Below are 16,788 nucleotides of genomic sequence, written 5' to 3' on the forward strand. Positions count from 1 at the left end.
TGTAATATGCAGAGAACAGTATGTCAAGGCCAGACAGGAAGCTGGGCTGAATGCTCTCCTCACACACAACTTGGTCTTCCAGTGTCCACTTGTCAAAGTGTCTCCTAAAACAGCACAATAGTTTATTTTTATTTTTCAGCTTTTTAAATTTAAACTATATTTTATTCAGAGTGCAGGAAGTCTTTCTATTAAATAAAATTAACAAAGGAATTATGAAAACAATAAGCAAATTACACACAGAGAGTAGGCTATAGCTAAAATATATAGGATATAGGCTAGCCTATATTCGTAATGAAATGTAAGGGATTTTTACACCGGCATATTAAACATGTGACACAGCAACATTCAGATTCTGACGCAAGGTTTTAGCAACGGCGTTTTCATTTCGGCGCCCATTTTAACAGATGACTTGATTTTGATTTGATTTACATCATAAAATAATAACGACGAAGTGTGCAGATCAACACGAAGCTCGTGTGAATACCGACTGTTGTCATTAAAGCATGTAATTCTTCTTAAAGGTTCTCTAAGCGATCCTGGGTGACGTTACTTCTTGTTGACGTTCGAACTATTGTCAAACAAAACGGAGGCTAGCTAGACCCTCCCTCCTCCTCATCCGCACACTAACCCCCCAAACCCCGCCCCCAAACCCTTCTTGTCGGTCATTGGCTGGAACAGTTTGTTATGTTTTGGGGAGCGGGTCGCCGCAGTTTGTTTTTGGTGCTGTTTGTGAAGCATGGGCTGTCTACAGAGATCGCGTTTCTTTACAGTGTGTTCAGGGGACAGGCAGCCAGCGGATAGTGAGGAGATGTTTGCTGTATGTGACAAAAAATGTTTTGGCCTAAAAAACACATGACATCGCTTAGAGCACCTTTAACATAGGAGCCCATAGATCCCGAGGAATGTGTGTACTGCGTCCGCGATGCTGAAGCCCCGCGCAAGTCTCCCTCGCGCCCCGCGGTCGGAGGATGCGTGATCCTCGGTTACCAATATGAACCGCGAATATAACGTTACCTTCATAGTCTACTACGAGTAACACAACATAAAAATAAGAAACTGAAATAATAAGTCACTTACCACAGAGTTAAGAATCACTCCTCTTGCCGCTACCCGAAAGTCGACGACACGACCGTTGAAGATCACAATGCCTCTGTAGATTTGAAATTTACAGCAATATTCTGTATTTTGAATCAAACCGACACGTGACCCCAGAATGCATTGCAGTTTACAGCAATATGCTGTATTATTAGAAAACAGCCAGCTGCTGTAAAATATTGCTGTAATTTTAACAGCAATTCATTACAGTGTACCCAATGTTTAGATCTGTTTGGGTAATTATGCAAATTAGCACATATGTAATTAGATTATGCACCATTTGTCCATGTTAACAAACAATTGCAAAAAACTTGTAATACATTTTTTGTTTGTCTTGATGTAAGTAATCAACTCAGCGATTTTCATGATGATATCTAAAGGTTAAAATCTTTACCCTTTTCACGTGAGAAAACTTTTCTAAACTTTCCCCTAATGGGATTCTTCGGGGCTTTTTTCCCCTTACTCAGGACATATTGAGGATACAAAATCAGTTGAGTTTGCTTCTGTTGCAATTTGTTCAAGGTTGACCCCCATTTTGGCTTAAAATGACTGGACTATTTGATATATATGTATTTTGTCTCTGTTTGTCAGGAGGAAGCAGGTGTTTGGTGTTGATGACAGTGTGTCTCGGGCTCATGTGTGTTCTTCTGCTGGTCTTCATCACACTGTACATCACCATCACAGCAGAGAGAGACCTGTTAAAGAGTTACAAGAACACAGTTGAAGAGTTCAATCACACTATCAACAGCTTACAGGACAAGAACACTGATCTAATGACTGAAAAAGACCAACTGAAGAACAACTTCAGCTCTTTGAGTCAGAAGAAACTGGAGTTAGAGACCAGAGTCACGTCTTTGAGAGAGGAACTGACGAGAGAAGTGTCTAAACGAGGTTTGTAAACAACTGCTTTGTCTAAGTAATTTATTTTTTCTAGTTCTCTTTATCTGTACTGTATATGTATACAGTTTTGAAAAGTGTTAATGTATGAAAATCTCTGTGGTCCAGGTTTTTTCTTCATATCCAGTGAGTTGAAGAGCTGGTCTGAGAGCAGGAAATACTGCAGAGATCGAGGAGCTGATCTGATCATTATCAACACTGAAGAGAAGCAGGTGAGTTTGTGTGAGTGACTGTTAGTTAATGAGAGGAATCACACTTACTCCTGTTTTTATTCACACAGAGACTCATAACTTCATTAGTCAAGGAGAGTGTGTGGATTGGTTTGACTGACACTGAGACTGAGGGGATCATGAAATGGGTGGATAATTCACCACTGAAACAAGGGTAAGTGCTAAAACAATCACATACAATCACTGTGGATGTGTAGTCTCCCTGAAAAAAGGGAGGATAGATATTTTTAAGGGGACACATCATGAAAATCTGACTTTTTCAGTGTTTAAGTGCTATAATCTGGTCCCCGGTGCATCTACCAACCCAGAAAACGGGAAAAGTGACAAACCAGTAACTTTGTTTTGCTCAGCCTTATTATAATATATTAATATTATATAATATTATATTATAATAGTACCGCCCCTTAATCTACACGTTTCTACACAAGGCGCCGCCTTTTGGTTTCGCAAGCGACAACAGTGTAACCTAACTCAACGGCAAAAGTTTGAGAAAGGCATGCAAACTGTTCTGTCGTTGAGCACAGACGAGCACTGAACACTATTTGACCAAAAATGTCACAGCTGTCTTATAAACACCTCAGGGATCTGTGTCAACTTGTGTAAAAGTTAAACATGGTTGTACATGCAAGTCGATGAGATGAATCAATGTAACTCCATAACTACATAAATGTATTCACTAATCGATTATACAAACTCAAAAAAAGAATTAAAACAGTGTTAAAAGTAGGGTAGACAATTTTTAATAAACACTTTTTGTTATTCTGGTTGAAACTCTCACATCCTGATAGCAATCAATAATAAGTGACAATAATAAAAACAGACAGCACAAACACTTGTTGCCTTTCCCTGTATTAATAAGAGTGGGTGAAAAAAAAAACCTAAAAAAATAGATAATCACAATCTTTATAAATTAGACACAGCTCTTCCACAAACACAATCATGACAACAACCATAATGAAAAATTATTTCCATAAACATCAGGTTTTGGTTCAAAGGTGAGCCGAATAGCTATACTGAAAATGAGGACTGTATTGAAGTGATGCCTACAAAAGACCCTGTGAACAACTGGAATGATCATCCCTGCTCTGAGAAGAGGAAGGGGATTTGTGAGAGCTGAAAGCGTAAGTTCTACCAGAAAGACTCCACTGACACGTCATTAATTCATAATTTCGCGCAGCCAATCACAGCTTGACATCAAATATAAAAAGACTGATCTTACCCTCCTATTTTGTTGCCTGTAGGTGTCGTAGCGAAGTTCCCCTCCATCCTCCCCACCACCACCAGGATGGCTCCCGTCCATTCGTTATAGAGGCACCTGCCTCTATCTTAGGCAGGACCTACCAATTAACTTCCGAACCTGGACGGAGGACAGGACCTACGCCAAAGAACTTTGAGACGGAGCTTGTTGAGGGTTTACTTTTATTTAAAAATTTTTTGTCTGTAAAATTATTTTATAAAATAAAATCAATTTCATACAAAAATCCTCCAGAGTCTTTTTGGTAGAACTAGGCTTTATCTAGTGTTGCTGTGCTTTTGCTTCTATTATTTTAGTGATTTTAGTGTGAATTTCCTCCAGCTGATGTTCATATGAATTTGTCAGAAGGAAAATGTAAAATTGTCATTATTTTCTTATTGCTATAATAAACTCACAACATCCAGTTTCTCACAATGTGAATTAGGGTGATCTAGGGTCACCAAACCTCTAATATGTTCATGACTTGCACCAAAGAACCTCTATGTCAACATGATCTCAGTCATCATTCATCTAATTTGAATAACAATCACAGTAAAATGTCTAAAGTCCTGCAAGATTGCTCTGATTCACCCTATTATTGTGATATTGAGTGTCTGTGAAACTGTTTTTGTGTGTTATTGCTTTCGCTTTCAATAAAATGTCAATAACCATTATTACTAAAGTAAATTGTATTTTTGTTCTTATTTCAAATTTCATTCTTGTGTATCTGCTTTATTGCAATATTAAATGCCTGCAATACCGGAGGCTGCAGCTGTTCTAAGATCTTAGTTTTTTTGTGACACCAATTCTGCTCCAACAAAGGAGACATAATTAAAACTTCAAACAAACAGATGCAAAGACCAGACACAAATAAATTATTCATTGTTGTATTATCTTTCAAACTTATTTTTAACCTAAGAATGGGCGCGGCCATTTTAAACTTTTGTGCCAGGCTTTCGGTGTCAGCGTTCTCCAGTTATTATTTAGCTGTGCATAAACAGTTTAGTGTGCTCCTTGATGTTAAACTGCCATTTGTTTTCAAATTATTTTAATGTGTTAGTGTAGTAATAAACACTAGTTTGTGACACAATTATTATCTTTTACTGCACTTATGTCACACATCAGACGTGACGTGGTTTAGGGTTAGGGCTCGGTCAAATATATCAGTTATATTTTTTACAATTAAACAACTAAATCATTCCTGAAAAATATTTAATAAAAATTAGGGGTGTCACGATTCTCCAAATCCTCGATTCGATTACATTTTTGATTCTAAGGTCACGGTTCGATTCAATTCTCGATTTTTACTTTTTTTTTTTTTTTTTAAGCACAGGTTGCTGTTGCTCCTAAAAAGCTGGTAATCTCTAGATCAAGGGCCCGGCCTGAGGATAGTGACGGGAAATATCGGCCCAAGTCGGGCCAAGTTCGGGCTCGGGCAGAGAATCTAAGCTCTAAGCTAAGTTAGAGGACTCACAGCCTTTCAACACGTGTGTTTTCATGAACGATCCGTTCATTGCCTCTGTCACGCGGCAAATGAACAAAAGGCTTCTGAAGGTAAAGTAATTATTTATGTTTCCTGTAAATTATTTTTGACTGCATTATAATGATTTCTTAATTCAGAATATGATCAAGATTACGTAGGTGGATGTGTTCGGAGAATTTGCCTGTTAAAAGTATAACATTTAAAGCCCCTGTTCAAAATGAATGAAATTACTAGAAAAAAAGATTAGGCCTAGTTCATTTTGATGAACGAGATCGAACAAGAGAGTCAGTAAAACGATCCGAACTTCCCATCACGGGCGTGACATGGGGGCATGGCAGCATCGACGATTCCATTTTTTTATTTGAAGTTCAAGATTGTGACTTAATTTCGGTCAATTTCGTTTTAAAATCGAAATCGTGACGCCCCTAATAAAAATACAGAATTGAATGGTAAGTGCTATAAAATAGTATAAACTGCCAATACAAATGGATAGATTTACATATGGCTACGGATATATTTGCTCCAGTCCAGCAGGGGCAGCAGAGAGCAGGTTTATCAGACTGAAGTGATCAGAGAGGAACAGAAACATCAGATTCAGGCACTTTCTGCTGTTTCTGCATCATCAATACAAAGGTCCAGTTTGGCCTGTATAATTTGTGTTTATTTGAGTGATCACAGATTCCTGTTGTTGGCTTTTGAAGCTTATGATATGTGGTTGAATGTACAACACAAACAGTAACATTGTCAAAGTCACCAGCTCAGTCACCTGTCAGCACTACATTTCCCAGCACCCCTCCTGGTCCCCACCTGCACTCAGTCAGCCATCACCACACCTGCTACAGATTATCACCCGAATACTGATTCCCTGCACCTCCACTCCCTCATCAACGAACCCTATACTATCATCACCTTCACATCATTGTGGTCTTGTTATTAACGGTTGTCATAGACTCACTGTTTTCTGGTTCCTGCTGTCCTTCCACCCTCTGCTGAAATAAACCTGGTGGTGATTCACATGTCTGTTCCTTTGTGTTGTGTGACAGATATGGGTCTGCAGGGAGGTTTTAAGTTAAGTCTTTGTTCTTGTCGAAGGCCAGTGTGAAATGAAACCACTTCCCATTTAGGTTTAACACTACTTTTAAAACCCTACTCATCATTCTATAGACCACAGCTCATCTGTGAAGACGTACTGTACTGTGAGACACATCGAATAATGGATTCAGAAGACATGTATCAAACTGTTTTTAAGTTGGACTGATAGTCTTTATTATTGCCAGTGTGAATTGTAACCACTTCCTGTTTAAAGTTAATACTTAGAAAAAAAAATGTCAAAGGTTGTATGTAACAGGGGCACGTTCAAGTTCAAAACGGTGCGCAACGTTTTGCTACGGTTTCCGGGTTGAACGTCATGTTTCCTGGAAACGGCGTGCACCGGTGTGCAACGGGGTTTGAGATGCGTTTTCTCTTGTTTGGTGGGTGTGTTAGAACTGCAGTATAATCAGCAGCAACATGTATATAAAGCACGCGGTATTAAAGCAACACTATGTAACATTTTTTACCTTAAAATAATGTTTCCAAAATCTTATCAGTGATTCATCAAGTCGTAACAGGGTGAAAGGCACTTCTGCCATAGCATGACGGGTCTGTATCGCTTTTACTGGCACTACAGAACTTCGGGGTTCGGGTAGTAATCCGACCACAAAAAGAACTACAAAATTCGACTGCTTTACGTCAGCGCTACAGTGGTCATTATTTCGTTTTTCTTCGTTTCTGAAGTCGCAATACATCATCCTTTCATGAAATCATGTAACATACTCTACCATGTCTGTGGACATCGTTCATTCTAAAGCCGGTGCTGGATAAACAGCGAGCGTGCGTGCGACGGTAGGCTAAATTATTTACTACAGCGGTAATGGACAATTTCGTTTCCAACCAGTAGGGCGACCGAAGAGGAAAAGTTCCATGGTGTTGCTTTAAAGTGAACTCGCACAATGGGTTCAAGGAAAGTAATTTACAAATGTGTTCGATGCAGCTCGGTATACGCAACAACTGAGGATATTAGAAGACATGTTTGTCGTAAGTTTCATTGTAAAAATATAGGATATCAACATAATGATGTAGTTGTTTATATTTTTAGCTTCATTGCAAGTGTATGACATTTGGTATAGATGTAAACAATGGTAATTAAGTGCTTTTCCTAAAAATGAGAAAGAAAATACAGGGTATTAAAACAGTATGAACTACAAATAAAGTCAGTATGTGAGGCTAAATAGATGTGTTTTAGTCTGAATTAGGTAAGACACAAAGAATGGCCTTCTCAGCTGCCATAGTTGGAACTCTTGCGTCATCAGAACAGTGTGTTCAACGCATCACCGTTTCTGTTTAAAAAACGTTGTGCAACGTTTTGTCGGGGCTGAACGCAGCCCAGGTTAGCCAGGAAGCGTGAGTTACTATAGCGATGAACACTGCTAAAAGCCAAACCAATTTCATGGTTCCTAAAACACAGGGTTGGGACTAGTCTCGCGTAGCCAGACCTTCAGACTGACGGCTGAAGGTCTGGAATTCATAGCAGCTTTCTTTGGCCAAGGCCCGCCCACAAGGCCGTTTGACCGACATGTCAAACAACCAATTACAGTTCGTTTCGTTCAGCGTCACGTTTCGGGGCGTGGAAATCTCCCCACAACAACAGACCGGCGTGCAACAAGTCAGTCAGCATAGAAAATCAAAGAAGGAGAAGAAAACTTCAAGAGTCTATGCCGTGAACCTCGCATACTTTTGAGAATCCTACGTTTAGCTGATCTTGATAAATGCTCATTGTCACTCATGTAAACACAACGTTAGTTTTTCTTCCGCAATCACACGTCTGCGCTTTGTTTCCCGGCGGACCGAAAATAAACGCGACACTCGCGCCCCCCGGAAATCCGATAAAATTCAACCAATCAGATGATGACTTCGACATTCCTGAAGTGTTTCCAGTTAAGTGTACCATATGCATCAGACGTTTAGCCAACGTTCCGTGGGTGTGACGTCTGAGGCTGAGACTAAGGTTGGCACAAACTACACTGAAATACACCTGGCTAGCCTAAACCGGCTTCAGGCCCCAGGTGATTTAGTTTACAGCATCATAATGTAAAATAATTTACTAATCTTATCTCTGACCAAAAATGGTTATTTGTTATTAAAATATTATTTACCCCAACAATACTTTTGTGTCATAGATAAAACCTTAATAATTATTAGTCACACACACACACACACAGATATCAAGAATCGGCATATGAATCTTAACAATAGTGACATGCTTCATGCCGCAATGCATTCTGATAGCTACCATAGTATAAAACTCAAGTTCCCAGCATGCATTGCAGCATGAAGCATGTCACTATTGTTGAGATTCATATGCTGATTCTTGATGTCTGTTTTTTTCTATTAAACCATTGTATTAAAAAAAAAAGTCTTATATGTGGCAAGAAAGGTCAAAATCAACTTTTACTAACAAATTATCACTTTTGATCAATATGATGAGATCAGTGAATATTTTGCTGGGGATTTTGCTGTGTAGATCAGTGGGAAAACCCTATACTGGACACTGGCCATTAATATAACACGAGTATTGTTGATCCCTAAAATGTTAAGCCGGTGACGCAGATGCAAATAAGGACTGTAATGACATCATAAATAATCTCTCATGCTCAGATAACAGAAAATAGATTTTCATGATAACAACCCAGCTAACATAATTTTGTTATAAGAACGTTCTCCAAATATTCAGTGTTGGTTCTGGGAACGTGAAAAATGGCCAGTTTTCTTGACGTTAGAGGAACGTGTTTTAAAAGGTATAATGTTCCTCAAACGTTCTTTAAACTTAATTTTAGATTAAAAATTCAATATGATAGTAATGTTGATTTCTAACATTCCAAGAACAAAAAAATGTCCAGTTTCCTGAATGTTACTATAGTACTAACTGTTTGGTAGCTCAGTATTTATTCCAGAATTTGCTAGTTCAAATAGTTTGGACTGCAGAACCAAATGTGTCACTTGGGTGGAGCTTGAGCTTGACCTTGTCCAGCTCCATCTCTGCAAGATCTTAGCCTAATTTAGATTTAGGGAGAGGGTTAGGGTGTGGTTGGACCTTATACCTCCACTGGTTAGGTCCAGAGAGGAGGAGCTGGATGTCAAGCTCCACCCAGAGGCTCTGCAGACTCTCTTACCGGGGCAGAACTGGGGCGGGGCTTGCCGGGCTATCACTCCCCTCAGAAATCTGCATTGCACTGGCATATATTGTGAACTAATGTTGTCAAAATTACAGACTTCGGTACCAAGTTGGTACTGAAACTTTAAAAATGTGACAATATCAGCATTTCCCTATATATAGAATCATATAGAATGAACTTGACAACACTATAGTGAACATTTTCTACAATGAAACAGGTCAAATTAAATTAGAATATAAATAAATCAGTATCAAATTACCGAAATATATAAAGCATCTACATTCCAGAAAGATTAACAAAAAGATTAATAAATAAATAAATAAATGACTAATCAATAGCCTGTAGATTGTGTGTTTGTTTTACACCCAGTTCCCCGTAACCTGGTTAATTGTTCTGAGAATCGACATGGCTTTGTTTTCCTCTCCTGAATTTTTCCTCAACTTGTAACATTCTAAATTAATATTCAAAGACAATAAATACTAAAATAGCATTGTGTATGTAAAGCCTGCAAATCAACATTAGAGCGCCACCCCCAGGCTGAATCATGCAAGGACACTAGACCTCTGCCAAAAGTGTTCAGCATTTGTTCAGTCATTTGAATATAAAACTACTAGCAGTTAATCATAGGTTAGTCGTACAGCCTACGATACGACCCAGAATCTGCCGCACTTACATTTATGGTCAGGAGCCGCTGCTGGTGCTAATGATGTTATTCCATGTAATGTTAAAGAAGAGAACTAGAAATAACACTTCTTTTTTTTTCTTTACACACAGAGGCACATATCTTCATTTGTAAAGGAGAGTGTGTGGATTGGATTGTCTGATATTGAGATTGAGGGCAACATGAAATGGGTGGATAATTCACCACTGAATCAAGGGTAAGTGATAAAACACTCACAGAAATTCACTGCGTTCAGTGAGCATTTGTTTGTAAATGCATCTTTAGGGCCCGAGCACCGATGGTGAGAGGACCCTATTGTTTTTGCTCCGTTTATTCTTCTTCTTCTTTTTCTTCTCCAAAATGAATAGCTTTTTAGAGGGCCTAAACATGCTCGAAAACTCATGATACTTTGCATACGCTTCAGATGGTGAAAATGTACGTGTGATGTGGGTTTCAGAATTGGGTGGGGCAAAATGGCTTAATCCCCCAAAACCCCCACCCTCCACCCCCCACTTTATTGCCTCGGCTCTAGGTTTCACGTACAGGCATGAAATTCGGTACATACATGTAATGACCCAGACCCAATACCTACAAAAAAGTCTCTTGGATAGTCCTAAACTAGTCTGCCATTTTGAATTTCCCCTCTGATTTTTGTGCAGTTTTTGCCATTTTCAGGCTTCGTACTTTAACAAACTCCTCCTACAGTTTTGATATGATCCTCTTCAAATGTGTCCTGTCCTGTCCTGATGACCATGCTCATATTCAGTAATTCAGTAGTTATAGTAATAGCGTCACCTGCTGGTAGCAGGAAGTGTGGCAAAAACAAATGACTTTAACATAGTCCTCCTGTATTTACATTCTGCCCACTGTGCTCTGTTTTCCTAAAGCCGCCGTGTGTTGGTGGCATGGGTGCGAAAGGCCCTTTTCATCGCTGCTTGCATTTTAGAGCTGTACAAGAACTGAATCTGATCCATTTTTTTATTCAGGTTTTGGTCCAGCGGTGAGCCGAATAGCTTTCATGGCACAAATGAGGACTGTGTTGAACTGAATCCTGCAAGAGACCCTTTAAAGAACTGGAATGATCTCTCATGTTCAGATACGAAGAAATGGGTTTGTGAGATTTGACATCTATTCCTTCCTCTTTATGATATTTAATAAGGCTTTGACCCATATTTTTCAGCTTAATTTTGTTTTCTTTTTTTCTTACATTTTTGGTGAAGGTTCATGTAATCAAAACTAATGTTTTAAAATAATTAAGATTTTGTGGTTTAATTTGTTTTGTTTATTTAGTCAATTTTATGTGTTTTCTATATTAATGATTTATCATTTTATGTAGTCATTGTTAGGTTCCTGTATTCTACTTTTATCATATGCAAACTGATGCTGTGCAGATCTGATTTAATTGTAGTAATTAATAGAAATCATGAGCGGAAGAAAAATGTAAAATTGTTGTTCACAACATTCATAGTCCTTCGGATGAGACGTTATAAACCGAGGTCCTGACTCTCTGTGGTCAACATGACATCATGACTTTGCGTAAACATACACGCCACTTTCAATTCAAGTGGCGTGTTATCTATACGCATTTTGAGGTATCCGCGTGTATGTCCACGCCGAAATCTTTTGCGTGTATGTCTACGCCATTAAATGTCCGAGTGATTCCGCGTGTATGTGTACGCCGTTAAATGTCCGAGCGAAACGAAGCAAAATCTATATCTACATCTGTGGAGCGATATTTCTTTTCCTAGGATGGTAGGAGAAGACTCATAAATGGTATTAACCCCAGTGACGGGTAGGTTTAGGGACGGGGTTGGGGTAGGTCATATATTTATATATACATAATACAGTAATATAACGTTAAGTCAAAGGCGTTGATAAACACGCTGAAAAGCGATTATGCGTGTTGATAGCACGCCAAAAATGAAAATACGAATTGGCGTGTCATACATACGCCATTTCATGAGATCAGTCTGCTGTGGTCATTAGAAATCCCAATTTGCCCCTTGGCCTCTGTCCATCATCGTGGCCTTCTAATAATCCCTATACTGGTTGGCTTCATCACTGTCTACTCTCCACCAGTAAGCTGGTGTGTGTGTGTGTGTGTGTGTGTGGTGGGCGTGTGTGTGTGGTGGGCGTTCTGGCGTCACATCATCCAGGTGGAGATTCCCCCCTTCTATGTAAAGCGCTTTGAGTGCAGAGAAAAGCGCTATATAAATGTAATGAATTATTATTATTATTATAGTCTATTATTGTGATTTTGACAGTATATCTGTTTTTTGTTTTTTTCATTTGTTATTCTCTTTGAATAAAATGGTCAGTTGCCATTACATGTGTTTTCATAAGATCCTTGTGTCAAACAAACTTCCAACTCCAGTTTGCAATGCACGACACAACACCTGTTTTTGAGCAACGGAAGGTGTCTATGTTCAGGAGAGGCTGAAAAGTTTCTTAACATGATGAAATGACATGATGAGCATATTAATTTTGACATTAATGATGACATAATTTTCATTTTTCTGCGAACTATTAGCCTGGTCAAAACCAGACCATTCTCAGTTGTAACTGAGACAAATCATAGACAAATCATTTCCAGAGGGGCGTCACCAACGGACGCCGCGGATAGACCTAAACCCAATCAGAGCGATGAAGGAGATGACGTATGCAGAGCGGCAGAGAAAAGAGTGTTGTTCTTTGCTCGGTTTTTAACAAAAAGGAAACGTTCAAATCGCTTAAAACAGACGCGATAGCTGATTGGAATGAGTGATGTTCGACGGCGGCATCCATCTTTGTAATGTAGGCTACAAAATCTGCTTCAAAATCCCAGCGCTGTCGTCATCGTGTAAAGCTCGCCCCAACGTTTCTGATTGGTGCCTCGATTTCGACGGATTGGAAATGGGCTTGAATGAGCTCTTTGCCAGACTAACTTTCAGAGCAAATCTAAATTTGCCGGAAGTTGTCTGGGTTTTCCCAGGCTAGCGAACTATCCCTTTAAGTGCTGAGTGTTACGTTCCACGCGTTTTGTGTTTGTTTTCATTGTCCTGTGCACGCTAGTGTACTTTGCAGGTGTTGGCTGTTGTGCTCATTATCTTCTCTGTCTCTAGCTCCCTCTCTCTGCTCGCAGGTTGCTGTGATTGGCTGAGGCGGACGTCAGTCATCATCAGTCGCATACTCCTCTTTTTTCTGCCAATAACCAGTTCAGGGCTTGTCTGTTTTGCCATGTCATTTTACCAGTGTATTTTAGTAGCTGGCCTAGAGCTTCAAGTGCTTGATCTGTATGGTTAATGAATCTCTGCTAAATATTGTAATATATGTAATTAATCCACTCCATATTCTTATTTGGCGTTATCCATACAAATATTGTCTCAAGTCCTGATGTTACCTCATCTCTAGAATTAAACCCATATGGTATCCCTCTTGGCTGTAACCTGTCTATAATAACCAACATGTATCTTTTTCCTACTAATTTGTTCATGTCTACAAAATCCATCACTAAATGCTTAAAAGGTCCTTCTGGAATTGGAATAAAGCCTATTGGGGTTGCTGTTCCTTTTCTGAAATGATTCTTTGCACAAATTTCACATTCATTTCAAAATTCATCTACCCTTATTTGTAAGTATGGGGACCTCTTTTATCTTCCTTAGGGTGCTTTCACACCTGCCTCATTTAGTTCGGTTGAAGCGCACTAGAGTTCGTTTTCCCCGTTGGTGCGGTTCGTTTGGGCAGGTGTGAAAGCAGCAATCGCACTCGGGTGCGCACCAAAAGCGGACCGAACAAGCATTCGAGGAGGTCTTGGTACGCTTTCAAACGAACTCTGGAGCGGTTTGTTTGTGGTGAGAATGTGATCTGACCTCGAACAGACCCAACTGCCAAATAACTGCGCATTTTTGGACTAAATCAGCTGCCGTAGTAAAACAAAATGATTATTTATGTAGCTGATAGCGCTCCATTTAAGCCATGACTGACTTACTGCGTTCTGCACTCTCACTAAAACACTCATCATAAACACTGAAGTTGTCCGCACTGCACAGTTAATCTCTTTTTTATATTGCGTCCACACTTTGTTGTTTATGAGGGGATTTGCGAAAGGATAAAGCTGGTGCTGATTCTGAACATACATTGTGAGTGAATTCTCCGCATTTCAGCCGGATTTTGCTCGATCCTCTTTGTTTACTTCCAGGACTTCTGTTGGATTTTTCACGCATGTGAATTCTGACCAATCGAAGTGCAGTTATGGAAATATGTTCAAGACATATCTGGCCAACGAGTAATATGGATGTTGTCACGTGACTATATTTTGGTTAGTTTCATCAACTCATCAACTGATTCGGACCAGAGCAATCAGTGTGGCGTGAAAAGGAACCAAAACCCCTGAAAAATACTACAAAGTATATTTTTTCTCCCTTGGTCCGGACCAAATGAACCGAACTACAGATGTGAAAGCACCCTTAGGCTGCATTTACACTGCAGGTCTTGATGCCCAAATCCGATTTTCTGACTATATCCGATTTTTTTGACGACCCGCTTACATCCTCTTTTAAAAGTGACCCGTATCCGATTTTTGCATTTACACTATACACTGCTAAAACTACCAAATGTAGACGTTCTGACCCGGAAAAGGAAGTAAAACAGCACGAAATACAATGGATGCAGATGCGAATAAAATTATCCAGTGTTTTGCTTTCCACAATATTTTTAAAAGTCATTAAGCTTTTTATCTTACGGTGGCACTGTAGCCACGAGCGCTTACAACCGTGCCTCCCCATATCTCGTGACATGTCTTCAAACACGGATTTATTTCTGTAACAACCCTGCATTTCTGCCTGCACTGTCTCTTCGCCCCAAACACTCAAAAGACACGAAACCTCCGCATTGCTCCACTGTGTGCATCCTTCGTCCTCCATCGCGCCTATAATAAGTCATGTGATCTCAGTTGGTGGTGTCCACCTGAGTTGACGTCACTTTTTTATTGACGTACGACTCGCATTTACTGGGGAATATCCCATTTGTCTGCTTACATGGCACACGCAAATGCACGTATCCGATTCATATCCGATTTATTACCACATATGAGTGAGGCCTGAATCCCATCTGAGAAAATCGGAATCCATGCGGTTTTTTCCTGCTTACACGTTCATGGGTCATATCCGATCTGTGCCACATGAGAGGAAAAAATCGGATTTGGGTCACTTGAACCATGCAGTGTAAATGGGGCCTTAGAATCTCCCCCCTTTGCGCAGGGATCCAATCCGTGCGCATCTGGAATTAGAATGTTAAGCAATGGGGTGGAAACTATCATGAGGCCTTCATGTGATCTCCCTTTGTTGTTTGCATCTCTTGTCGCCCCCCTTTGCTGCCATACATATATCTCAGGTGGTGTTGCTCTGGACTGCATTTGGGCAATACTTTCTGCAGTGGGGAGAGGCTGAATCAGGACTGAGGGTGCCATTACAGCTAATTGGCATCCGGAGGCTTGTTTGGCATGCATGTAAGCCGCATTGCTGCCTTTGATGACAAAGTCATTACCTTTCTTATTAGTGGTGCAAGGGATCATCATTGATCCGTGATCCGTTCGGATCAATATCTTCGGTTCGGCACACACGTGATCCGCGGATTGATTTATGAAAAAAAAAATTTGTACGCATGTTCAGTCCACACACATCTCCACATCGTGGTCATGGTGAGAGTAGGAACGGAGGAGCTTGAACGCCCCGCGCCATTTAAATCCCCATGTATGGGAGCATTTTGGCTTCCCTGTCAAATATAATGATGAAGGAAAGAGGTTGGATAAAACCGTGACGGTGTGTGTAGTAGGGTGGCCACACGTCCAGATTTTGACCGGACAGTCCAAAGTTGCGCTGAATTGACCTAAAAAAATTAACTTATAAAAATCCTGCATATTGATAGCGGATCCCTGATGCCCGCAAATTAGTTAAAATCTCCCGGAATCTAGAGCGCGCATGCGAGACGGAACATACTGCGCGCATAACATACATAGCGCGCGAACGGCAGAGAGGGAGAGAGAAAGAGCCCTTGCGTGTGCATGTAAGACAGAGAGCATCCTGATTGGCCTGTTTCCAGATCAATCCTGATTGGCCAGTGATTCTGCTTGTTATCATCAGGTGTCTTCAATAATGCTCAATCATCACTCAATCAATAACTTAAATAGCACATTAACTTTAACACTCTTCAGTGTTAATTTAACAATCAAATTTTAACACTTTAACACTCTTGAGTTTTTGCTGTGTAGTAACATTCAGCAAACTGGACATTTTTCACGTTCCCAGAACCAACACTGAATATTTGGAGAACGTTCTTATAACAAAATTCTGTTAGCTGGGTTGGACCTTGAACCGTTTGGGTCCCATTGAAGTCCATTATATGGAGAAAAATCCTGGAATGTTTTCATCAAAAACCTTAAAGGGATAGTTCACTTTGAAATTAATTTTTGGTATGTTTTAGCTTACCTCAAGGGCATCCAATATGTAGGTGTCTTTGTTTCAATATGATTTAATGACTGAATGCAGACCGAAGCGCCAGCGCCCTCAGATCACTTGGACGTGGCTGTGGTTACAAGAGGTAAAAACGATATAAATACTGTTCGTTTTCTCACACAAACCGCTCGTTTCGTGTCTTAGGCCATCAATGTGTACTTACATTTACGAGTCATTAAATCATGTTTAATTTGGACTTCTCTGTGCATGCTCTTTGAGGAAGTGACCATAGACCTGCATTATATGACTGACAGACAAGAACGGTTTGACCTAAAAATATCAAAATTGAAACTACTGCGGAAACAAAGACACCTACATCTTGGATTTTTAGGGTTTTAGGGAGGTGTTGGGTGTTTGTAATGTTGTATGGTTTTCTAATGGACCTTGAGTCTGACAATAAAGTTAAATTGAATTGAATTGATAGTGAAAATGGTAGAACGGTGACATCTACTGAGAAAAGTAAAATGTGAATTTCCTGTTGTC

The 16,788-nt window shown here is 39.8% G+C and overlaps 1 protein-coding gene across 1 annotated transcript in view; it reads left to right on the top strand.

Moving 5' to 3' along the window:
* The window catches only part of LOC130105954 (CD209 antigen-like protein C), a 56,062-nt gene extending 45,123 nt beyond the window's left edge, over nt 1-10,939 (top strand). The window contains exons 4-5 of the mRNA XM_056272142.1: nt 9,928-10,031; nt 10,801-10,939. Coding sequence (XP_056128117.1) covers nt 9,928-10,031; nt 10,801-10,939 — 243 coding nt within the window. The remainder of the gene's footprint in view (nt 1-9,927; nt 10,032-10,800) is intronic.
* The last annotated feature ends 5,849 nt before the right edge of the window (nt 10,940-16,788 follow it).

The sequence above is a fragment of the Rhinichthys klamathensis genome, unplaced genomic scaffold (genome assembly GCF_029890125.1).
Source record: "Rhinichthys klamathensis goyatoka isolate OS25496 unplaced genomic scaffold, OSU_Roscu_1.1 h1tg000330l_1, whole genome shotgun sequence".
Lineage (NCBI taxonomy): Eukaryota > Metazoa > Chordata > Actinopteri > Cypriniformes > Leuciscidae > Rhinichthys > Rhinichthys klamathensis.